Source organism: Miscanthus floridulus, chromosome 12 (genome assembly GCF_019320115.1).
Source record: "Miscanthus floridulus cultivar M001 chromosome 12, ASM1932011v1, whole genome shotgun sequence".
Taxonomy (NCBI): domain Eukaryota; kingdom Viridiplantae; phylum Streptophyta; class Magnoliopsida; order Poales; family Poaceae; genus Miscanthus; species Miscanthus floridulus.
In genome coordinates, this window is record NC_089591.1 from 49,143,090 (window position 1) to 49,169,456 (window position 26,367).

Below are 26,367 nucleotides of genomic sequence, written 5' to 3' on the forward strand. Positions count from 1 at the left end.
GGTTGTATTGTAGTTATGGTTCACATTGATATTTATTCGTAATGTTTTGATTTATGTTTGTTAAATTACATCATTTTGTTAGATGCAAGAAATGTTTCGGGAGGAGTTTTGGCGAAAACGGGGTCGTCCTCGAGAATTATACCCCGACTCGTCTAGCAAAGATGCCTTCATCCCTCCTGACCTCCCTGTCCCTAACTGTGACTGTGGTTTCCCGACCCATGTTTCTCAATCGAAACATCCGGACACAGCGCCGTGTTGCTTCTACACATGTAGTCGGTTTAATGTAAGAAATTATTTGCACTATTCTTTTTCTTTATTTGTGTAAGTATGCTACTAATATTTTGTTGGAATCTCGTTGTGTAGGACCATGAGAGGTGCTTTTTCTTTTAGTGGATCGATGGTGCAGACAAGTTTGATCCTAGATACCTCTTTTTCGACGATTGGTTTAGAGGGAGACATCCACGTGAGCACTTCAAGCGGTGGGTTCCACCCTCCCTAACCCTCCGCTAATGACGGCTAAGGAGAAGCACCTAGCCACAGTTAGACGACTTGAGGAACCTCCTCTGTGCGATTGCGGAGACCGAGCTGTGATAAACTCTGATAATACGTTAGAGTTTGTGTGTCCAAACAAGCATGAAGTAAGTGCAAAGTGTATGTGTTAAAATCTTGAGCTATATATGTTCATGTACTAATGTCTCATTATTTAGGTGTTTTCAATGGTGAAGTGTCATTTCAAGGAGTGGTTGTATGGTCCTAAGAACCAATGGCCGGAAGAACCACAGAGGGTTAAGGAAAAGAAGAAAGAAAGGGTAATCTACAAAGCACCTCGTGTCATGTGCGAATGTGGTGTAAAATTCAACTATGGCCTAGTCCCTTCAGAGCTTGGAATAGGCCATTATTGCGGCCATATGATTGAGTATGATGAGGTTCGTTATTTTTCTGGTAAACATAAAATCATATTTTACTTGTTTTGCTAAGACATATATGATATAATATTTCTTTTGAACAGAGCACTAGGAAATGCAGTTGGGAATGTTATGATGGTCAAGCTAAGTTCTTGGATGAACTAAAGAAGAGGCAACTAATTGCACAGAAGAGGGGATATGGACCTGACTATGTTAACCTATTCGTTAAACATCACAAAAAAAGATGTGTGAGTTTGCTAGACAGCGCGGTATTTGTAACCCAATCGATGTTGGGTTTAACAAATGGAGATTGGAGAGGCGGATGACGTTAGAGGAGGAGAGGGCAAGGAATGAGGCAAGGGAGGAGACAAGAGTACAGATGCAGGTCTTGAACGAGCATGTTGCTACATTATGTGCCAGTGAGTGCTTGAAAACCTTTTTTTTCGTTGTCTGATTTTAAATGTAATATAATCGCGTTGGTAACTGATTGTATTTTATACATGAAGGGATTGGTTGCAGCGGGGAACAAGCTATAGAGGTGGCTCGTGCAAGGTATGTGTCGATAGAATATCGTCGGCAGTCCACCGAGGGGTATGCTGCGATGGTAGATTTGTCGGTGGGGGTGCGCGTAATCAGGAACCGGATGGTGACACAAGACGCAGAGACAGCGATTTAGATAGGTTTGGGCCGTTTGATCGACGTAATACCCTATATCCTGTGTCTTTGGTGTATTGTATTGAGATGTAGTAGATAGATCTTGATATATCTTGATGTATCGTGCCCGCTAGGGGACCCCTGCCTCTCCTTATATAGTCTAGAAGGACAGGGTTACAAGTATTCTATTTGATACTATACAATAGCTTGTGGTGCACGCCGAGCAGCGTCGTGCACGCCTTGATCTTGTGGGCCGGACCACCTCTGATGGTGTGGCCCATGTCTTATCTTGTGGATACCGGGGGCCATACCCCCACAGTATGAGAAGAAGTTAAATGACCATAGATCGCGAGCTAGTCGCACTGTTCAATCACCGATTATGTTGTCTGATGAGGGAGACGAGGATAAGGATGACACTGCCAGACTGAGTGAGCTCATTGATGTAGTAGAGGCAAGCATGCAGGCGCAGGAGGCTGAGGACGACACTGGCAGACTTAGCGAGCACCAAGGAGTCCCTAGCGTTGTTGGCGATGACCGAGCACCAAGGAGTCCTTGGTGTCGCTGGCGATGACCGAGCACCGAGGAGTAAGGAGTCCCCGACATCGCTGGTGATGACCGAGCGCCGAGGAGCGAGGAGTCGCTAGCGATGACCGAGTACCGAGGAGTCCTCGGCGTCGCTGGCGATGACCGAGCATCGAGGAGTCCCCGGCGTAGGTGGCAATGTCCGAGCGTCGAGGAGCGAGGAGTCCCTGGCATCGCTGGCGATGACCAAGCACCAAGGAGCGAGGAGTCCCCGGCATCGCTGGCGATGATCGAGCACCGAGGAGCGAGGAGTCCCTGGCGTCGTTGGCGATGACCAAGCACTGAGGAGCAAGTAGTCCCCGATATCGCTGGCAATGACCGAGCACCGAGGAGCGAGGAGTCCCCGGTGTAGGTGGTGATGTCCGAGCGCCGAGGAGCGAGGAGTCCCTAATGTTGCTGGCGATGACCGAGCACCGAGGAGTCCCCGGTGTCGCTGGCGATGACCCAGCACCGAGGAGCAAGGAGTCCCGGTGTCGCTGGCGATGACTGAGCATCGAGGAGTCCCCGGCATAGGCGGCGATGTCCGAGCGACGAGGAGCGAGGAGTCCCCGGCGTCGCTGGAGATGACCGAGCACCGAGGAGTCCCCGGCGTAGGCGGCGATGTCCGAGCGTTGAGGAGCAAGGAGTCCTCGGCGTCGCTGGCGATGACCGAACACCGAGGAGCGAGGAGTCCCTGGCATAGGCGGTGATGTCCGAGCATCAAGGAGCAAGGAGTCCCCGGTGTCGCTGGCGATGACCGAGCACCAAGGAGCGAGGAGTCCCTGGCATTGCCGGTGATGACCGAGCACCGAGGAGCGAGGAGTCTCCGGCGTCGCTGGCGATGACCGAGCACCGAGGAGCGAGGAGTCCCTAGCGTCGCTGGCGATGACCAAGCACCATGGAGCGAGTAGTCCCCGGTGTCCCTGGTGATGACCGAGGAGCAAGGAGTCCTTGGCGTCGCTGGCGATGACCGAGCACCGAGGAGCGAGGAGTCCCCGACATAGGCGGCGATGTCTAAGCACCGAGGAACAAGGAGTCCTCGGCATAGGCGATGAGGTCTGAGCACTGACATAGCTGACGACGTCCGTGCGGTGAAGTGTGCCCACTTAGTCCTCGAGCATGAAGAATCTGAGCGCTAAGGAGTAACCGGCGTAGCTGGCGATGAAGCACGAGCGGCGAACAGTCTGATCAACTGGTCGGTGGTGAAGTGAGCATTGAGTAGAAGTGATCGGTGATGGAGTCCATGAACCGAGTGGTCTGACCAGTTGATCAGTGGAGAAGCCCAAGCACCAGGTGATCCGATCACTTGGACGATGATCCTGCAATACAAACATGTAGAACGAGTAGTACATGATGTAAAAATAGATAAACTCTAGAGAAAAATTAGCAATGGTGATGAAACGGCGTATGTAGTTAGACGATTAGTTAGCATGAAAATATATTTATGTTTAATATAAACCGCTCGACCAGTTAGTGTGTAGCTGAGTCTCTAGCCCGAGCTAGCCCATAGCCCATAACATCGAGCGCAGAGCCCGTGCACGTGTAGGAGGAACAGACGTCACCAAGGAACCGCTACCGACCACCCATAACGTAGAGCGTGGAGCCTGTAGCACGCGTAGGGAGGAGCCAGAGACAGGGCTGTCTCTGGAGGCGTCCGAGCATCAATGTGACTATTCGAGGGTTCGAAAAATCGTTTGGAGAGCAAATATGGAGAAAACGGCTCGGAAAAACATTATGGCGATTAACAAAGATCAGAGCATATTTAAAAGAATATTAAAGCATGACTTAGCTTTAGACAGAGCGTCTGGTCAGTGGCATATGGTGTTATCTGGTCGGTGACGCGGGCAGATTAGATACGGAGAGATCGTTGTCATAGCTGCATTCAATCTGGTCGGAGAAGCGATGTTGCATGGCACTTTGATAGACGGTCGAGCAGAGTACTCAGCGTGTCACGATGTCTAAGTAGATGGATATGGCTCGGATGGCTTGATGCGTGCGTCATCTTTGTAGTCGCCGCTGGAGTAGATAAATCCATGGCCCTGACGCTGAGTACATGCAACGTATATGCATGAATACATGCAACTCCTGATTGCCTTTTGAGACCAGACGAGCATGCAAGTATATTGTTTTTTCCAATCGATTTGCACGTGGTGCTGTCGTCAAAGCCTTGGAAGTGGATCTTGAACCAATGATTGGGAGTGCTAAAGAGATGGAGATCGGCTCCCATAATGAGGAGCAGCACCCCGTGGATGTCCGGGACTCCAGGGAGCCTCCGCGGGCTTGAGGTTGGAAAACGCATCCGAATCATGCGTGAAACAGCAGCACCATAGGAGACACCCACATGGACGCCGCCGGTGACCTTTGAATCAGAGATGAGGGCCCTGAGCATGATCCAGCCACATGATCATTAGGAAGCTCTTCTAGATCGGATCATGCAGCGAGCTTGCTGTGTTCGGTCACCTCCCTAGCGGAAGCACACACGAACGATTGGATGCACCGGGCCGTCACCGAGAACGTGTCGTTGATCTTGAGATACGCCATCTAGTTTGCCAAGGATCAGTGCACACCCCTACCTGGCATACCAACTATCGACAGAATATTATTGGCAGTCCACTAAGGGGTATCCCGTGATGGTAGATTTGTCAGTGGGGGTGCGTGTAATCAGGAACCGGATGGTGACACAAGACGCAGAGACAGTGATTTAGACAGGTTTGAGCCATCTGATCGACATAATACCCTATGTCCTGTGTCATTGGTGTATTGTATTGAGATGTAGTAGATAGATCTTGATGTATCATGCCCGCTAGGGGACCCCTACCTCTTCTTATATAGTCTGGAAGGGCAGGGTTACAAGTAAAGTATTCTATTTGGTACTATACAATAGTTTGCGGTGCACACCGAGCAGCGCCGTTCATGCCTTGATCTTATGGGCTAGACCACCTCTGATGGTGCGGCCCATGTCTTATCTTGTGGATATCGGGGGCCATACCCCCATAGTATGAGAAGAAGTTAGATGACCATAGATCGCGAGCTAGTCGCACTGTTTAATCACCAATTATGTTGTCTAATGAGGGAGACGAGGATGAGGACAATACTGCCAGACTGAGTGAGCTCATTGCTCTAGGTAGGCATGTAGGCACAGGAGGCTGAGGACGACACTGGCAGACTTAGCGAGCTCATCACTCTAGTAGAGGCTGGCATGCAGATGCTGGAGGCTGAGGACGACACTGGCAGACTGAGCGAGCTCATCGCTCTAGCAGAGGCGGGCTTACAGGTGGAGGAGGATGACGATGCGTTCTTCACTCCGGCCACAACGGCCATAGATGAAGCGGAGGCCGCTTACTACAAGCGACAAGAAGGTCAGAGCAACGTAGTTGAGCCTAGCCATAGCAACAGGGTTGTAGTAGAGGACTGGTACTCGGATGATGAGTAGCTTACTCAGTACATTTCAGACTGAGGATTTGGAAGTGCATTTGCCCCTATGTCTACTGTCAGCACGTAGTTGTAGTATTAATATGTTGTGTAATATGGCATAGTATTGAACTTTTCATTATGTGGTTGTTTTCATTATCTATGGTCTTAATATTCCGCTTAATAATACAGACGTATTGAAATGTGAACACGTGCTGCAAAAAAACCTAACGACGTACGACATTATATAAATCAACACACAAAACACATTAAATGGCATGTGACTACATGTACCGAACCTGGGTACAGAGTTTCCTTCGACTGAACCTAATATACCTTAGGCAATTAAACAATGCCTTAGGTAATTAAACCTAATATGCCTTAGGTAATTAAACCTGGGTACATGTGAAAAAGATAAAGTTATCCTAGTAATGTGGCCGCATAGCAAATTGTGTTGCACCTTCTCCATAGTAGCCTCACATTGTTGGTGGTGGTGGTGGCGGGGGTGACGGGGGAGGCCCCTTGTTCTTAGGGTTAGGGCAGGTGCAATATGGATCATTACAGAGTGCCTCCTGTGAATCGGCACCATTGTTGTTGTCATCCTGTCCATCGTCCTTATTAGTGATCCATGTGCCTCTTCACCTCAGCCCTTAGAGTGAGTGGTTATTTATAGGTTGAGAGAAGGAATGGAGGCCTCTCAATATGCCATATCAGTGATCCGTGTGCCTCTTCATCTCAGCCCTTGGATCAAACAGTCATAAGATGGATGGTGGAGATAGAGTGGAGTTGTGCTTCCTTGCATACCAGTACTATATCAGTGATGTGATAATTCGATGTTGTCCGTGTATCTGAAAAGTCTATGTTTATTGTCTAAAAAGTATAGATTCGTTCACTATTGCTTGGTAATCCTAGATTCATCTACAAAGCATATGTACAATACATTTGGATTATACACATTCTAATAAATTTATAGTCAATTTGTGTACTACATTTGTGCCTTTGTAGAAGTGTAGTATGATTAAAGGTTCACAGGAAAAATTCGCAAGATACGGTCTTATTTTAGGAGCATCCACAGTTACAAACATAGACATCAATATATATTCCAAACATTTAATCATCCAAGGAGCATAATGCAACCACAATGAATATCACAACCAACATAATATATCATGCAAAGTCCAAATAGTCCACAATGTCCATATAGTCCCAAATAGTTACAGAAAAGTAAATACAAAATCCATAATAGTTCATACTAACACCTACCACATCTCTCACTACCTCCTACTCTTGCCCTTACCCTTGTGACCCAGAGCGCTAGAGCCTAGAGTGTAAGGGTCACGCGGATGGCGTCGCCTAGTGCCTAGAGGCGGTGTAGGATGAGTCGAGGGAGCATCATAGAGCTGAGAGGGGCCAAGCTCATCGTGCCTCTTGTCCACATCATCGTCGTCGTCCTCCTCCTCGTCCTCGTCCCCATCCCCTATAGCTGCTTGACTAGAGGAACCCAAGCCTCCTCTTCCTATGGAAGGAACATACACGTCTTGCGTCGTGTCTATCCTGCAACCACAACGACTAGCCACACGACGTAGACGATGTGATAGCCTCTGTTGTATAAAACTATGTTAACTGAAAGAATATAACATGTTAATGATATGTTTGAAAGAATATTTTTAATCTTACATCCAGGAAGCCAAGTATGTAGTCGTCATTGACTCTCGGTCGAACGCGCTCGATCTCTTCAACTGAGCATTTCAGTGTATTGCTCTGCAACAAAGTTCTCAATAATAATACTTCTGAACATATAGAAATAGGTTTTGTTTTCTTTTGTACAAGAATCTAACGTATTATAAAGGTTATACGGCTCGAAGGTTGCACTAACTACAATAGATAACTCCTAATGTCAGTCCAAGAACGCCTAATGTATTGTTATGCAACTTAACGTACAAAAATAAGGCAATTGGCTTACCACTCTATCCAAGATCGATCCTGCCTCCACCTGCCTTCCTGCACGAGTCTACTAGTCATACGCCATGTCTTCATCGTCGGAGGACTCGATGTCGGCGTAGTCAGCTTTAGTCCACTGTAGCCTCAGCCTGCACCGTGTCGCACGTTGGTACCAAGCTTGGTACCGCCTGAACTCACGGTTCGTGTGCGGCTCATTGTTGTCATCCATGTTGTCGTGCATCTCCTCCTATTCCTCAATGAAGGACTGGTGGTGCCTCTCCTAGTCAAAAATCTTCTTGTTCCTCTGACGATCCAACCTGCACGTATGTCATCGTTACATGAATCCATGTATGTGTCACCATATTAATAGAAATGGACCATCATCATGAGACATTTAAAATATCAAAACACTTACTTATGTAAGTCAACGCTAGTCAAGAACAGAGCCGTAGGCCAAAGCTGTCTCACTCCAAATTGGCGTGCAACCCTATCTGGCAGGTGGAACTCAACAACATAGAAGCAGATTAGAGGGCACCTCATCCTATAGAAGTCATCGTTGGCCCGACAAACGTTGCTCAGCTGAAAAGGAAGTGTGTCCTCTCCACCATACAGCTTCCACTCCACCTGCAACATGTCCAAATAAGATGTTAGATGGTATACTAATCCTTTTCAAAGCAGCACGGAAAATAAAATTTACTTACACTAGACGACGTCAGCGTATCTAGCTCGTTCGTGTACTCAATGTACGCTCGGTCTATCCTCATGTGCAGAACCCTAACCTGGTCCCAAAAGTACGCCCACGTCAGCTGGTGACTTAGAGGCTAACCTTAGAACCACTCACAATGATCTAGAACCTCTGGATGGCTAACTGGAAGACGAGCCCACATCCACAGCTGTAACAGGTACACGCATCCTCCAAGTGACGGGTTGGACGAAGACCGACGACACCCCTCGCACAGCTACCAGTATAGAAAACACAAGACTATAGAGCCCCAGCTGTACTGACCCGCCTGGTCCCAGTCACTGAGGCAGTGGATCCACATCCAGGGCGCACTGTCACCCGTGGCATCGGGAAAGAGAACGCAGGCAAAAAGGTGTAGGATCCACGCCCGACAGTAGTATCCAACCGTCTCCTCGTCTGCCTCCTTAGGGCACTGTGTGAACTCTACATGTAGCCAAGAGATGGAAACTCCAGAAGTGCGAGCCCCTTGCTCGCCAAGCTCACGCCCAAAGAAGGCCTCCACTCGTGCTCTCTAGCCCTCTGACCTGCACTACCCGGGGACTGGGTTGCCATGAATCCTTAGGCCTAGCATCTTCTAACAGTCCTTGAGCGAGACTATCATCTCCCTAAAAGGTAGGTGGAAGCTGTGAGTCTTCGGTCGCCACCTATATTTAAGACAAAGCAAGATTACTTGTCAAAAAGTTAATCGCATGAACAAATGGCCATGAATGGAGGCAATGATTCACTTTAATACCTGTCTACCAACACAGTTATCGCCGCTGAGTTGAACTTGGGCAGCCCATGATGAACCTAAAAAGAGATGACATCTAGGTCAGCTCTTTGTAGGAAAGGAGTGTACCTGTCGTCGTACCGAATGTCCAAGAACCCACTGTGGGTTCTAGGATGAAGGTGCGGAAGGTCCTGCATCGAATAAAACATAGTCTCCTATTACTTCACGAACACATGTATGAATAAAACTTATAGATTATTACCTGCCCCAGCGCAACAAGACATCCTCGGTGGGTCGCCTCGTACGTCGGGTCGCCTCGTACGTCGGGTCGAGCAGGTGGAATTGCTCCATCCTACAAAAAAGTGAATGAATTAGAATTCTAATATACAATGAAACATGAACTTAGAAATGTATAAGTAATTGACACAAATACAAGCATAAATTGAGACATGCATAATTAAATATATGAATATGACAAATATAAAATAATAATAATATAAACCAATAGTCCTACCTCACTAATCTACCAATGGCAACTTCGTGAGTTGTGGCCAAGTCTACCGCACTTGCCGCACTCGTACCACTCGGGATCAGTAACAAATGGAGTTCCTCTCCCACGCCTAGTTCTTCTAGGTATCTAATCCATAACCATCATATGCCTCGTCCTCTGCCTTGATCCACGCTTGTTCCAATGGTAAGCTAGATCCGTAATGTACTTTGGCCCATCATATGGAGGCCACTCTCCAGGGTCCCAAAAAGGCACAAAGCGGGGGCTCCATGTGTTCACAAGCGTGTCGACACTGAACTCGTGAGGTATCCTCCTCTCGATATTATAGTTGCGATGCCTAGCTGCTGCCACCAAATGAGAACATGCAAAGTGGTATTGCCTTGGTTTACCACAAGTGCACTTGAAATCTTGGAGGACAACCACATGTATCCTCGACTCTCAGACCTCGCCGTCGAACATTGTATCGCCCCTATGCTTGACCTGATAAGTCCCTATGGCATGGTCAAAGCATGCAACCTCATGTGTGCCAACCCTTTCTCTTGCCTTCTCTAGGTGTGCCTTTGGTTTCGAAGCCCATATCTCTCCATCACTCTGCAACTATAATGCATGGGCATATCTATCGTTGAACTAGGCAATAAGCTTATAGAAGGTGAATTAAACGATTGCATTCATGGGCATACCACGTATCCCCAATATCAACTTATTGAATGACTCTGCCATGTTGCTGTACTGAAACTCGTACCTCTAGCCACTGGCGTCGTGAGCTCTTGTCTATTTCTCCAAATCCCTCATCAAACCTATGAGCCATTGTCTACCTTCTACATTTGATGCGGTTCTAACCTGCTCCAACTTTTCCTTAAAGTACTTGTCCTCAAGCTGTCGAGCAGCCTCCTGGAACAGATCAAAGTTACCCTTGACACCATCCTTCCGGAGTAGATTCTCGGCAAGGTGCCGAGTACACCAACGATGGTGCAACAGTGTATACCCCTCTATCTGCTCTCGCACGGCATTAAGTATGCCCTAATGCCTATCAGATATGATGCCAACCTCCCTATCAGGCCCAACCATGTGTATCCGGACTAGCCTCAAGAACCATCCCCAATTGCCATTGTTCTCCTTCTCAACCAAGGCAAATGCCAAAGGAACCAACTGGTTGTTCATATCATAGGATATGGCTATAAGAAGTGTGCCATGATATTTGCCAATCAAGAATGTACTATTAATGGAGAAGACGGGATGACAGTGCCTAAAGGCCTCGACACACTGAGGGAAGCACCAGAAGGCACGGAAGAATATCTGCCTCCCATCCTTCCATGCATTAGGTTTTGGGATGTACTCATAATGCATGCCTAGATTCACCGCTTTGATTGCATTGAAAAGAACCGGTAGCTGCTCATACCCATCTTCCTAGTTCCTATATATCATCTTCCATGCTCACTGTTTAGCCCTCTATGCTTTACCATAAGTTATCACATATCCTCCATACAACGCTTCAACGGTCCTGATAATTGTCATCACCTTCATGTTGGGTTCTCCCTGCAAAATTCCCATCAACCGCTTGGCAATGAGGGTAGATGTCAACTGCCGATGCCTCAGTGTTAGCTCATGGTCAGCACAATTGTGTGGCCCGACAACTTTTGTGATCTTCTATTTTTCAGTTACCTATTGCTTCCTTACACAAACTCTCCATGGGTAGCGTTCCTTGTCACACACAACTGTGTAACGGCTCTCCACATATGAATGCAATACCCTATAAGGCCTCTTTCGTATCACTGCAAAAGCCTGCAACCATCTCTTCAAAGCAGGAAGGTCATTGAACACCCTCCCATTCTCAATTACCATGTTAGGACCGGCCTCAGGAGCTTTTAGGAGCTCATCATCACATCCTTCTGCAAACGCCTGATCGGAATGAGCAAGATCGCTGAACTCATGAACTCTAGAATCACGGCGGCCAGGAAAGATATGCCTCATCATCACAACACCACTCTCCATCAGCTCTCCAACAGGGCAATCATCATCAGAATCAAGAGCCCTAGCCATCTCATATGGCTCTGAATCATGCATAATTTCAACATTATTTAACCCATGGAATCTATCTCCAAAGTGCACTTGCGCAGCAACAGGGGGCACATCTATATTCTTAAGAATGTCTCCTGCAATATCATTACAGAAATGAGAAAAGAATGAAAGAAATAGATGTAAGGAACAGGGTAAGCTCCCAAAAACCATGCGGTTAAGACACTTACTCGGATGATTCTATGTCAAAGGGATCTCATAAGGAGGATCTACCATGGAAAAATGAGTCTGACAACCATCTCCAAATACCGCATTAGGGGCAGATTGAGCATCGAGAACCGTAGGTGCAATCTACACATGCAGGTAAGGTTCCGGAATGAGAGGGTCGATGTATGCCTAATGATCCATTGCTGGGTAAACCCATAAGGGATGGGATTAACTAACACTCGACGCACAACCACATCCAAACATTGTAGCTGGCTCTTCATAGCCGATCTTACATAGTTCTCCCACTGATCCACACAACCAATTGAGATCATTCACTTGAAGATGTTTAGAGAACAACCTAGGTGCAGTACACCATCAACTGCAATGCCATCATCTCCAAGGCAATGTAGCTCCTCCCAAGCCCTTGCAACCATGTTACTAAATGAAGGCCTATCATTGAATAGCACAGGCACGCTTTGCATGTCAAGAAACTCAACATATCCATAGCGATCGCTTTCAACAGTGCCTCCATGATATATGGTCACTAGGTTGTCCATCTAATTCAAACACGTAACGAAACACATGTCCTTTAGTCCAAATTAGACGATAGATAGTACCTAACAAGTACTTTCTAACTACAAACTAAGTAATCAAGATAATAACTACGTATATATTTACAGTGTACTCACTAAATAGTAAGATCATATGTAGATAACTAAAAATGTAACTATATATCTAAGTAGCTATCTAACTATATCTAAGTGTCTATGTTTCTATCTATCTACATATATATCTCACTAGATCACTAACTAAATCAACTACCTGAGTCATCACATTAACTAATAAATAACAAATACAAACTAAGTAGGTACATTGCATATTTATAATTTTTACCTTTTCGGGCCGGCGGACGATGGGCGTGGGTCAGGCCGAAGATCCGGGCCGGCGGTGGTGCGGCAGACGACAGCGGTGGCGCGCGGCGGTGCACGGCGGGCGCGGGATGCCTAGGGCTACGCGCGGCGAGTCTGGCTCGACGGGCGCGGCCTCAGGCCGACGATGGAGGGCAAGGCAAGGACGACGGTGGAGGGCGGTGGAGGCGTCGCGATGCAGAGCGGCGGCCAACCACGGGTGACAGCGCAGCGCTACAGCATGCCAAGGCGCGGCGCGGCGCGGGGCGGGAGGGCAGCCTCGGCGCGGCACGGGGCGGGGGGGGCGCGTGCACAGCCTCGGGCGCGGGAGCAGGCGTGGCCTCAGCGCGGGGCGGGGGGGGGGTGGCCTCGGCGCGGTGAGGGAGCGGGCGCGGCGGCACGGGCTCGGCGGCGCGGTAGCGGGCGCGGGCGCAGTGGCGCGGCGGCGCGTGCTCGGTGTGGTGGCGTGGCGCGGGCGCGGCGGTGGCGCGGGCAAGGGCGGCGGCAGCGGTGGGGCTAGGGCGCGAGAGAAAGAAGAAGAAGAGAGGAAAAGCGTGGGCTCGTTAGATATTTCCGAGCTCGGCGCCAAGATCTACGGCGCCACTCACTCTGGCGCCGAGCCTCCTGGCAGGTCATCGACCGTGCCCAGTAGTTCGACGCCAGCATCAATGGCACCGAGCTAAGGATCCATTTCCTAAATTCTTTCCGTCAGGGGTCTATTTGTGAGAAACTTTCAAAAAAAGGGCCAAATTATAAAAAAATCGTGCTTATCAGCCAGCCAACAGTGTTTTCCTCTCACAACAAACCAGCACCAGTCGGACTTATCAGCTCAGAAACCAACCAGCGAACAGATCGAATATAAAATAATATAGTAAATGAGAATCATGTGTGGGTCCTTCCAATCTTAGAGGCTTCTTTTAGCGAGCTATGATTCTAGTTCCACGCACCAAAATGATTATTTTCTTGCCAAGACAAGAAAAGAGCACCATTTCGATTGGAAAATGTGAGTACTATGTTTTAGACCGTTCATTATCCAACTCCCTCTACGAAAAGATCAAGTCATTTAAGAAGCTTTTTACTCCCATGTAGACATTAAGGCCTTGTTTAGTTCCCAAAAAGTTTTCTAAAAAGTGCTACAGTAGTCATCACATCGAATCTTGTGATACGTGTATGGAGCATTAAATATAGACGAAAAAAACTAATTGCACAGTTTGGTTGGAAATCGCGAGACGAACGTTTTGAGCCTAATTAGTCCATGATTGAACACTAATTGCCAAATAAAAATGAAAGTACTACAGTAGTCAAATTCCCAAATTTCGCCCATGGCCTAATTTGCTACCTGCTATTTTCCCTCAAAGCACGAGGGAACAAGGCTATGCCTCAATGCCCTAACACATGCTCATTGAAGTTCTTGGTTCCGTAGCTCAGCTATCTGCTCCCTCTATCCTAAAATACAATATATTCAAACAATTTAGGACCAAATAAAGAGTATGATAAAAGATTAGGTTATCTCTCACTAATTAGTCTGGTCACCAACTTGCTTAGTTTTCTAGTAACACATAATTTAACAGGTATGCATGCATGTCACTGATTTTGGCTACCAATCATAGGAGTCATTTTGCACAAAATGTTATTTAAACACATGCATGTATGAGGTTTAAAAGACAGATAGGCATGCATAGGTTGAGCAATACATAATACCTTATAATTATGATAAGATTCGAACATTTGATCATGACAGTAGGGTTCTAGTGGGACGTTTTATCCACTTGGATCTTGTTTTAGGTTGGATAGGGAATTGAAAATTACTACATATAGATTCTCTTGGATTTCAAGGTCTTTTCAAATCTATAACATACTTCATCCATCCCTAAATAACTAAACATCTCGTTTCTAAAAAAAGTATTTTTATTTAAAAAATGACTAGGCATATATAAAATAATATCAGTATTTGAATTTTTCAAATAAGTTTATTATGAAAAAATATATTCCACGATCAATCTTGTGATACTTATCACATATCATAAATATTAGTGCATTCCGTATATATTTGGTCAAACTTCAAAAGAATTTGGCTAAAGTATTTGAGAATGATATGTTATATTATTTTGGGATGGTGAGAGCATCGGATTAGATAGGGATTTTTTTTAATAAACGCCCTGTTCTCCGATAATTTAATGTCAATTTTGGCAGAAAACATGTATGCGTACGTGCGTGCGTTCAGTGGTACAATACGTGCTTTGTACTCCTGCTTCGACCGTTCGATGTGTGATACGGAGTAGGACACACTCATACAGGTACACAAGGCAAGTGTCCGTATAGTGTGCATGTACACCGGTGTGCACCCTATAAAGAAAATCCCTCACTTTCGTCAACGTTTTAGATGCAGTGAATATTATTAGGAGAATTTAGAAGAGTATTAGGGCCTTGTTCACTTTGCAAATTTTTTAAACCTGATGAATAGTACTATTTTCGTCCTATTTGGCAAATATTGTTCAATCGTGGACCAACTAGGCTCAAAAAATTCATCTCGTGATTTTCAACTAAACTGTGTAATTAGTTATTTTTTTACCTACATTTAGTACTCCATACAAGTGGCTAAAAATTAATGTGATAAAGAGAATGAAAAAACTTAGAATTTGAATGCATCTAAACCATGTCTAGAAACAAAGATTAATCCCAGCACGCATTTATGAGTTGCCTGTCACTTCACCCATCGCTTGCGGATAAACCCTGGCGATGATGGTGTCAGGCGTCATCCCGTCAGTCACACAGGGCCCACCGAGGGCACAGACAAAAAAAACTACGCAGCCCAAGCCAAAAGGTTGCTTGCAGCTTGGCAACAGAAAAACAATCCGAAAAAAAAGAGAGGCAAAAGCGAAAACCCCTCCCCCTCCTCCTTCGCCCGCAAGAACTCGAGCGGGAGTGTGGCCACGGCAGCCGGGTTGACCCGCCCGCGAGCTTATAAGCCGTTTCTCCGGGAACGTCGTCTTGTCGCGCAAGTCGCTCTAGTTTTCCCGCGCCGGCCGCCTCTGCCTGCTTGCTCGGTCTCAGATTCCCGCGCGCGAAAGAGAGGACCGGACGGCCGGCGGAGTACGCTTCTTTCTTTCTTTCTTTCCCTGTCCTTGTCTCTCGTGCTCTCCGTCCGTTCCGGCAAAAGCGGCGCGCGAAGATAGTCTGGGAATCGCTGTTCGTTTCTTGATTCCGGCGGCGGCGGAGGCAGTGCATGTGAGGGAGGCGCCGCGCGCAGCCTCGGATTCGGACAGAGCGTCCGTCGCCCGACCCCGACGGCGGCGGCGGCGGCGGCCGACCGATGGAGTCGGTGAAGGGGTGGGTGGCGGCCAACTACGCGGAGGCCATGGCGTCGATACAGCACTCGCTGCGCGTCGCCTACGTGGTCTTCTCCTTCTGCGCCGCCTTCTTCCTCGGCGGCATCAAAGGCACGCCCTTTCTTGTAATCAATCGCGTCTTGCCATCTTCTGATTTTGGAGCCTTGCTTTGCTTGGGGGTTCTGCGCCCACGTGTTCTTACTTCCCTCAAATGGATGTTCAGCGATGGTGGTCGGACCCGTTGCCGCCGCGCTGATGATAGTGGGCAACGTCGGCGTCATACTCGTGCTTTTCCCGGCGCACGTTTGGTGGACAATCTACTCGCTCATCAAGTAAGCCGCCCAGCAACTAGTCATTGTATTCTTGCTTTTATTCACCCGTTCGCTTATTGGTTTCAGCCAGTCTTATTCAACCAGCCAATAATATTTTTCTATTACAATAAATCAGCATCAGTCAGCTTAAACCAGCCCAGAAACCAACCAGCGAATATTTTTTTCCGTTCGATACTTCTTGTGAATAATGAATTTGATCTTCTTGCACCTTTATTTCTTTCCAAAATTCCTTCTGTCGCCAATTGCACCTTCTCGAGATCAATAGATGGTCATACATACTGTTTGACTGATCGTTGCTGCTCTGCAATCTGCATTCGCAATCCAGGACTGACCGTGTCAACGCGGGCCTGAAATTAGCCGTGCTCTTGGCGCTGCCCGTGCTGTTCGGCCTCTGGCTGGGGCTCGGCATCTTCGGCAGCGCGCTGGTGGCTCTCGGGTACGGCTTCTTCACGCCGTGGATCTCCACCTTCGAGGCGTTCCGGCAGGAAAGCGAGGCCAAGAAGTTCGTGCACGGCATTGTGGTAAGACAGATCAGAGCATCTCCTGCACGACGCAGGTCAAAAGATTCAGGTCCCCGCAGCTGTTAACCATGCCTCCCAACAACACTGTCTGAGATGGTTCTGGTTTGAGCAGGACGGGACGTGGGGCACGATCAAGGGCAGCTGCACGGTGGTTAGGGACTTCGCCGACATATGCTTCCACTCCTACCCGGTCTACCTCAAGGAGCTGCGCGAGAGCTGCCAGAATCGTGAGCCCCATTCGATAAGGTATCTGTCCTCCCACTAACTACCATTCGTTTGGTTGTTTTAGGATTAGCTCTGTGCTGTGTAATTTTTTTTTGAACGCAACTGTGCTGTGTAATCCTTGTGACAAGGATGGGATTGTCATGACAAGGACGTGATTAGCCTTTTGCCATAAAATACCCTGCTTCTGGCAGTGTGTCATGTGTCGTGTTAGTGTTACTTAAGTATATTCTCTACAAATTCTATCATTATGAATTTTTTTTTGGCATGATCTCACACTGCAGTTGCTTGAAATTGAAATTTAACATTGTAATTGTTAGATTACCAAAATAAAAGAAAATGTACTGCTGGTTGTGGATGCTATTTTTTTCAAAAGGATGGCAAGAGATCACTGTGAATTATATTAGAGTCTTATGGTATAACAATCTTCTTAATGTTGTTCTTGTAGGTTGCTTGATGTGCCCTCATGTATAGTTGTTGCTCTCCTGGGGCTAGTCGTCGACATACCGCTTTACACAGTGATTGCGCTGATCAAGAGCCCCTATATGCTCTTCAAAGGCTGGCAGAGGCTGCTGCATGACCTTATAAGCCGAGAAGGCCCGTTCCTTGAAACAGTTTGCGTGCCAATCGCTGGCCTGGCTATCCTTTTCTGGCCACTGGTGGTGGTTGGGAGCGTTTTGTTGGCTATCGTCTCAAGCATTTTCGTGGGGCTCTACGGAGCAGTCATTGTTTTCCAGGTTGCTAGATTATTAACAATTTGCTAAACTCACAATGTTTGTGTGAATGATTTTATGATGCAAGTACTTACAATTTTTGTACCTTACTGTCGCAGGAGAAGTCCTTCCAAAGGGGAGTTTCATATGTTGTGGCCATGGTTGCGGAGTTTGATGAGTACACCAATGACTGGCTTTACCTCCGCGAAGGAACAGTTCTCCCAAAGTACTGCATTTCCCCTTGATTGTTCCAATCTGACAATCCTGATGTCCTTTATCATGTGCTGCTTCCTCTCTGTGCAATTGTTTAACCTTTTGTGTTTTGGAAAAAAAAAACAGGCCGTCCTATAGAAAGAGAAAATCATCCAACTCCACAGAATTCTCAGTCAGAACAAATGCCTCTGTCAAAGGAACTGGTCCCAGTGAAGCACCGGCAATGTTGGTTCCGAATTTGGCTCCTGCAAGATCAGTAAGAGAGGCTATACAGGAAGTCAAAATGGTCCAGGTATGTTCCTTTCATGTCATTCCATTTCCCAGCTTGTCTACAGTCTGCATGAAAAATTTTCAGACACATCCTTGTTTCGCACTTTCACGTTAGAAAAAATTGTAATACTCACTGCAAACTTGGAAAAAACGCATGTTCCATGTCCTCCTGTGTAACTATCCGGTAGTTGTATTTCAGTCATTTTATGACTAGTGAGTTAACATATTCAGTAGTCCTCCAGCGTATTTTGAAGAGGGAAATGCTCCAACCCTTTCAATGTTTCCCCTGTCTTCAGAGTAAAGACAGTGCTGACAGATTTCAAAGGGCACATTCCTTATTTCCTTCTGCAGTACTTTATGTGTGTTAAGACACAAAATAAAGACACACCCTTTTTTCTAGCTGTGTCCATGCTATCTTCTGTATGCAAGAAAGTTATTTTCATGAATGGAACTATAATGCTCCAAGTAGGGGATAGCAAGACAAATTTGCGTTGCTGTTGTCACGCTTTCTTCAGTAGGTGAGCCAGTTCTAGTTCAGGAAATGGGATAAATGATATGGGCATGCAAAGAGTAGGTACACGTAGACAGTTTAATTGTTGCATTGAAGGTACCATAGAGTATAGATTAGGCGAGCTAGTTCTAAGTGAAGCAATATCATGATTCACCAATGAAAGGAACCTCACAAGAGATGCAACTGCTGTGCATTTTATATGCGTGTTTGCTTTATACTGTAGCTAACTGTAAAGAACTGTAACAAGCACTTTGGGTTACTCTACATAAAGATAGACAATCACACAGTCAATCTACAATTCCACGTCGTGCTTCGCCTGGAATTTCATGAGTTAAAAGACGCCTGAAGTCCTAATTTGGTTCCTTGCTTTGCAGATATGGGAAAACCTGATGAAGTCATGCGAACAGAGGGGCAGGGACCTTCTGAACCTGAATGTCATAACAACCGCCGGCCTGACCGAGTGGTTAAGGGCAAAGGAGAGCGGCCACGAGACCATAAGTCTGGGCCTGCCTTCGTACAACCTGCTGTGCACCGTGCTGCAATCAATCAAGGCCGGCTCCGGTGGGCTGGTGCTGGGCAACTTCGAGGTCAACCAGCACAACAGGCCCCAGGACCGGCTGCTGGACTGGTTCTTCCACCCTGTGCTGGTCCTGAAAGAGCAGATACAGGCGCTGAAGATGACCGAGGAGGAAGTGAGGTTCCTGGAGAAGCTGACCGTTTTCGTTGGCAACGCCGCGAGCGCTGGTGGGTGGGATAATGGCGCCGAGATGCCCCAGGATCCTGTGAGGTTGGCACAGATTCAGGCCATCAGTAGAAGGTATGCATGCTGCATCTTCTGAATGACGACAATGGTTTCTGCTCATTTCAGTAGAACTGTTCACATCCACTTCTTCATGACACTGTGTGCCTGAAGTTTGTGCCATTTCTCCATGTTTTAAATGCTGCCGGTTTCTTTTGCAGGCTGGTTGGAATTGTGAGGAGCCTGTCGAAGTTCCCGACGTACAGGAGGAGATACAGGCACGTCGTGAAGCTGCTCATTGCCTACTCCATCGAGAGGGAAAGCTCGTCGGCTTCAGGGCACTCGGCTTCTTACTTCGAGATAACACAGCTGGACGTGTAATTTGGGAAGCAAGCAATCTCCAGTTGTAATTAAGCTGTTTCTAGAATCAGGTAGCTCCGGTTGCTTTTCTTTTTCTCCCCCCTTCATTCAGTAAATATGTTTCGCACACCGTTGTCAGTGCCTTCTTGTGTTTCAAGCCTAGTGAGGTTTTTTGTAGAACACTAGTCGTCGTTACAGGAGATAGGCGCTCCATTGCAGATGCTGATCAGGCAGTGCCGCTGCACTGCACAATTGTACACATTTGCCATGTTTTATTGCAGCTTATTCTCCCTCCTATAACACTATTGAATTAGTCGAAATCAACCGGTTTATGTACGAAACCAGTCGGTCCAATGCACATGTGCTGTTCTTTTCTCTCTTCCAAAGCTGTGCAGCCTTTTGTCACACGGTTCGTCGAGTCCCTGTCGAAAGCTGGCACGGTGGCACCTGGCATTACAGCAGCAAGCGAGAATTCGTAAGTAGGCCTGGTTCACTTTGCAAATTTTTTTTAACCCGATAAATAGTACCACTTTCGTCTTATTTGGTAAATATTGTCTAATCGTGGACCAACTAGGCTCAAAAGATTCATCTCGTGATTTCCAACTAAACTGTGTAATTAGTTATTTTTTTTACCTATATTTAATACTTCATACAAGCGGCTAAAAATTGATGTGATGGAAAGAGAGTGAAAAAACTTTGAATTTGGACTGATCAAGCAGTGCCGCTGCACTGCACAATTGTACACATTTGCCATGTTTTATTGCAGCTTATTCTCCCTCCTATAATACTATTGAATTAGTCGAAATCAACCGGCTTATGTACGAAACCAGTCGGTCCAATGCACATGTGCTGTTCTTTTCTCTCCCAAAGCTGTGCAGCCTTTTGTCACACGGTTCGTCGAGTCCCTGTCGAAAGCTGGCACGGTGGCACCTGGCATTACAGCAGCAAGCGAGAATTCGTAAGTAGGCCTTGTTCACTTTTGTAAAAAATTTTTAACCTTATGAATAGTATCACTTTCGTCTTATTTGGTAAATATTGTCTAATCGTGGATCAACTAAGCTCAAAAGATTCATCTCGTGATTTACAACTAAACTATGTAATTAGTTATTTTTTTTACCTACATTTAATATTCCATGCAAGCGGCTAAAAATTGATGTGATGAAAAGATAGTGAAAAAACTTTGAATTTGGATGACATCTAAACAAGGCCGTAGTCGTAGAGTCTGCTGTCTGCCGGCTGCCGGTGCCGAAACCAAACAGAAATCTTGGGCATGTGCAAACGTGCCCCGACTTGGATGTAAGAGGGTGTTTAGTTACCCCAAATTTCAGAATTTGATACTATGCAAAAAGAAGATTCTTCGTCACATCAAACTTGCGGTACATGCATTGAGTATTAAATGTTGACGAAATCAAAAACTAATTATACAGTTTGGTTGTACTTTGCGAGACGAACGTTTTGAGCCTAATTAATCAACGTTTGGACAATTATTATCAAATAAAAACGAAACGCTACTGTAGCTACTGTATCTACAGCAGACTCGGCGGCGCCGAATTCGGACGCAACTAAACGAGGGCTAATCCAGCTCAGCTGCCATCCAGAGGTCCAACAACCGATCAGCCAGCCTCATCCGTTCGTCCTGGCTATAAAGTATAAACACCCAGATTTTCTCCTCCTCTCGGCTAATCCGGGCGAGATTCACGGGGGATTAAGCCCGTCTGTCTTTCGGCCGTTCGCTGGTCGGTTTCTGACTGGTTTGGGCTGGCTGATGTTGGTTTGTTGTGAGTGAAAAATACTATTGGTTGACTAGTTTAAACTGACTAAAACCAATAAGTGAACAGGGTGTTAGCATAATTTTCTTGTGTGCCCCGGCCCGGCCATTTGGAGGTGTCAGGTGTGTACCAGCTGCGTTGCTGATACCAGCTGGACCTGCTGCAGTCACTAATAAATGCGTTTCAGTCGAGACCGTCGCTTCGCCTGAAACTCCAACGAAATTCCTAGCGCATAGCGTTATCAACAGCTCGGTGACAGTAGGCGACGAGGTCTCGTGACTCTCGTCGGTCGTCACATCCATCGGAGCAAGGTGGCAGGCAGCGCGACTCCCAAATGTTTGCCCATACTGCCGCAGTCGTTGCAGTCGGCGGCCGGCCTCTGACGCCACGGGCTCCGTGGTCTCTCCACCCACCATGGAGAACAACCACCAAGTCATATAAATAAGAGTAAAATACACCGGAGGTACATTAACTTTCGGTAAAGTGTCATCTAGGTCCATCAACTTTGAAACTGCATGTTTGGGTTCATTAATTTTCGTTTTGTGTCATCTAGGTCCATCAACTTTGACTCATGCATTTTTGGTCCATGACCTTTTAAAATGGTTCACTGCAGGTCCACGCATGCATGCACGCACGTTGACTTTTTATGTCGGTGGAGCCATGCCTGCACTCGCCGCCGTCGCTCGTCTGCTGAGCATGCATGTGTGTTTTTCTGCTCGAATCATGGCAGGGCCGCTTAGCCGGGCCGAAATGCACTAACCCTACCGTATAGGACCATGCATTAACGAACACCATCGTCTATCCAACATACCATGAAAATGGAAGCTCCGACCCTACCATGGCTCATCTGCAGCGTAGCACTCTCCACCTGCGTCCTCTACAAACTGCTCGTTTCCACCAAAAAACGAACCGAAGAGGAGGATCTCCGGCAAGGCAGCACGGCGGCCGCCAGGCCCCGCGGCGCTGCCATTTCTCGGCAACATACACAACCTCAACGGCGAGCTGCATCAGGTGCTCTCCCGGCTCGCGGAGACGCACGGCCCCGTCATGTCCCTGCGGCTCGGCAGCAGCACCCACGTCGTCGTGGCCTCCACCGCCGCGGCCGCGCACGACGTGCTGCACAGGTACGACCACCTCCTGGCGGGGCGGTCGGTCACTGACGCCACGCGCGCGCTCGGGAACCACGAGCGCTCCATCCTGTGGCTCCCCGGCACCAGCCCGCTCTGGAGGCGGCTCCGCGCCGTGTGCACCAACCACCTCTTCTCCGCGCGCGGGCTCAGCGCGACGCGCGCCGTGGGGGAGGAGAAGGTTCGCGAGCTCGTCCGCTGCCTCAGCCGCCGCGCCGGGCGTGTGGCGCATGTTGTTCTCGGGAGTACTCAACCTCGTGTCCAACGTGCTCTTCTCCAAGGACATAGTGGACCTGAGCTCCGACCGCGTGCAGGAGCTGGAGACGCTGGTCAGGAACACCGTGGAGGAAGTCGTGAAGCCCAACCTGTCGGACCTCTTCCCTGCACTCTCCGTGCTTTACTTGCAGGGCCGCCGCCGGCGCACCGCCGAGCACGTCAGGAAGTTCTACGACTTCTTCGACCCTATCATCGGCCGCCGTCTGAGCGCAGGCGACGGCGACAGGAAAAATGATTTCCTGGATGTGTTGCTTCAGCTTCACTCGGCGGATCAACTCAGCCTTGAAACGATCAAATCTTTTCTTTTGGTACGTGAGCAATCAGCTCGCTTGGAATGATACTCTCAACTAATCAGCCAGGAGCATTTATTTTACTTTTCCATCCACGCGCAGGATCTCTTCGCCGCCGGGACGGACACAAACACGATCTCGGTGGAGTGGACGATGGCCGAGCTGCTCCGGCACCCGACCGTGATGGCCAAGGTCCATGAAGAGCTGCGGGACGCGCTGGTCTCCAAGCCTCACCTGGACGAGTCGAACATCGACAGGCTACCGTACCTCCGAGCCGTAGTGATGGAGTACATGCGCCTGCACCCGCCGAGCCCGCTGCTGATGCCGCACGAGGCCATGGCCGACGGCGCGGAGGTGGGCGGCTTCGCGGTGCCCGTCGGCACCAAGGTGATCATCAATCTGTGGGCGATCATGCGCGACCCAGGGGCGTGGCCACGGCCCGAGGAGTTCGTGCCGGAGCGGTTTGTGGGCACGGACGTGGACTTCCGTAGCAAGGACGGGCGGCTGGAGTTCATGCCGTTCGGGGCCGGGCGGAGGGAGTGCCCGGGCCTGCCCATGGCGACAAGGGTAGTGACGCTGCTCCTGGCCTCTATGCTGCACGCCTTCGAGTGGAGGCTACCCGAGGGGATGCAGCCGGCCGACGTGGACGTCACGGACCGGTTCGGCACGTCGCTTAGCATGGTCACGCCGCTCAAGGCCGTGCAAGCACTAACCCTGTCATGATTCGAGCAGGAAAACACACATGCATGCCCGGTAGACGAGCGACGGCGGCGAGTGCAGGCATGGCTCCACCGACGCAAAAAGTCGATGTGTGTGCATGCATGCGTGGACCTACAGTGAACCATTTTAAAAGTTCATGGACCAAAAATGCATGAGTCAAAGTTGATGGACCTAGATGACACAAAACGAAAGTTAATGGACCCAAACATGCAGTTTCAAAGTTGATGGACCTAGATGACACTTCACCGAAAATTAATGGACCTCCGGTGTATTTTACTCTATAAACAAACAGAGACACCAAACAAGAACTCAGAACTGGTAGTATGTATATAAAACACAGCAGGGCCCTTTCATCTTGGAAGAACATACAAGAGGGTTTTAATCAGTCCCGAGCTCGAAAGTGAGGTGACAGGAATGGCACAAAAACGTTGCTGTTTTGGATCGAGTCATCGGTCATGGAGGCAGCAGCTCGCGTCGATCCCGCCAAATTGACGCGAGGCAGGAAACAAGGAGGAGTCAGTCTCGGTTGGTTGCATCCACTGCTAGCTCACAAAGAAAGCCGAACGAAAGCTAGCTCTTCTTGATTACCCTTTGCTTTCAAGTCTTAGAATAAATCAGGAAATATTTCCCGTTGACGCTGGCTTTCATCCTTAACAGTTCTAACTTTTAAGAAAAGTTTTCTCCTTTGCATGTCACGTCGAATCCCTAACACTACTTGTCATCGTTCCTATTTCACACTCTCTATTCATGTTAAGGATCTAGATAAAAGGAATAACGGTGCTTCAAACTGCAACCTAGTTCACAGGTGCTGAATTTTCTTTATCAATAAACTAGTCATATATCTTTCTTAAAATCTGTATTGTTTATAACTGAATTATCAAAGCACATATGTTATGATTTTTTAGTCGAAATACAATAAATCTATGTGTAGAAGCAACTAAGATACTTCATTACCACCCTTTGTCCCAAATTATAGGTTGTTTTGGCTTTTCTAGATACTAGTTTTTTTTATGTACCTAGATATATAATACGTCTAGATACATAATAAAAGTTGTGTATTTGAAAAGCCACAACGACCTATAGATTAGAACAGAGGGAGTAATAAGATGCAACATCATTGCTACTGTTATTTAATATGTAAATCATTCAGAAAACATCTATCGTGTTTGCTGAATAAAGGAAATTCAAATTGACATGTTCATTTCTCTCCCATGCATGTATATCTGGTCTATTTGGTGGAAGGCATCGTATATGTATACCAAACATACTCATACATATACTTTCTTATTATGTATTACATCTAGTTGTGATAGACTTTAGTAACCATTTACTCTATGCGATTTTCCATCCCTATATATAGTTTTTCCCTTTCCATGGCACCTCCATGTGTGTTGACATATGTTTAGTTGAAACTTTAGTTTGAGCTACGTGTTTTTATTTTTTTATGAAAACCAATATGCCCATTGCTTCATGCATACACATGTATACAAGGACGTTGTGACAAGCATCAAGCACGTACACTTTGGCTTTAGTTTTCTCTCTATATATATTGGCAGTGGGAGATGTGTGTTATATATAAGCATGTGTAGAGTACTTTAGGATATATATTTTACAAATATAAGAGGTAGACAATGCATATCTGGGGTTCTTCTAGGCTATTTTTAAGGGAACGTATTAGGTGCAAACCAACCACTCCGTGCAACTTTGGAAACTACAAATCAGGGCTGCAAGATACTAATCCAATGGACAGGGTTAGAGGTGGAATTATTTTGCGCTTAAGCCCCCCCATCAGCCGGCCACTTTTCCAACCAGAAACGGACGCGAGCGGGCAGGGGGGTATTGGAAAAGTGGCCGGCTGGTAAGGGGCCTTAAGCGCAAAATAATCCCACCTTTAGCCCTGTCCATTGGATTAGTATCTTGTGGCCCTGATTCGTAGTTTCCAAGGTTGCACGGGGTGGTTGGTTTGCGCCAGATACGTTCCCATTTTTAAGAACCATTGTGCTAGAGAGAAACAAATTGTTGGATTGTAGCAATTATTGGGATATGGATTGTTACAATCTACAACCAATTTGCTTCATTTGGCAGATTGTAGCAACCTACAAAAGTGCAAATATGCAAAGTAAAACAACAAAGGTCTAATAATTGCCAGATCCTGCTAATTTAGAAATGACAGAACGAGTACATAATTTAGATGTTGATTTAGGATTTACCTTTAAGTTAATTTTTAATGGTTAGATACAAGCTATAACTGCTTTAGGTTATTTTTATGATGGAAGACACTCTAGATCCAAATTTAGAAAACTAGTTTAATTTTAATAATAACATATGTGTGTAATTTAAATGCAAGTTAGAGCGTTACTGAGTTATGACAGTGGCACTAACAATAGTGGCGAACGAAGTGGGATACCCCGCT

At 47.2% G+C, this 26,367-nt stretch overlaps 1 protein-coding gene and 1 pseudogene across 2 annotated transcripts; both read left to right on the forward strand.

Moving 5' to 3' along the window:
* The first annotated feature begins 15,439 nt into the window (after positions 1–15,439).
* On the forward strand, positions 15,440–20,077 carry LOC136497277 (uncharacterized membrane protein At3g27390-like). Of its 2 annotated transcripts, none has more exons than XM_066493076.1 (9): positions 15,440–16,016; positions 16,115–16,223; positions 16,549–16,744; positions 16,857–16,990; positions 17,415–17,703; positions 17,799–17,905; positions 18,019–18,184; positions 19,048–19,490; positions 19,634–20,077. In XM_066493076.1, the coding sequence occupies exons 2-9, from the start codon at positions 16,117–16,119 to the stop codon at positions 19,791–19,793; spliced, it is 1,602 nt and encodes a 533-aa protein (XP_066349173.1). In that variant the 5' UTR covers positions 15,440–16,016; positions 16,115–16,116; the 3' UTR covers positions 19,794–20,077. The 2 variants fall into 2 exon arrangements, with proteins under 2 accessions (XP_066349173.1, XP_066349172.1); XM_066493075.1 differs by having other exon boundaries at positions 15,440–16,002.
* A 2,282-nt stretch (positions 20,078–22,359) lies between these two features.
* Positions 22,360–23,957, forward strand: LOC136495834 (cytochrome P450 76M5-like; annotated as a pseudogene).
* The last annotated feature ends 2,410 nt before the right edge of the window (positions 23,958–26,367 follow it).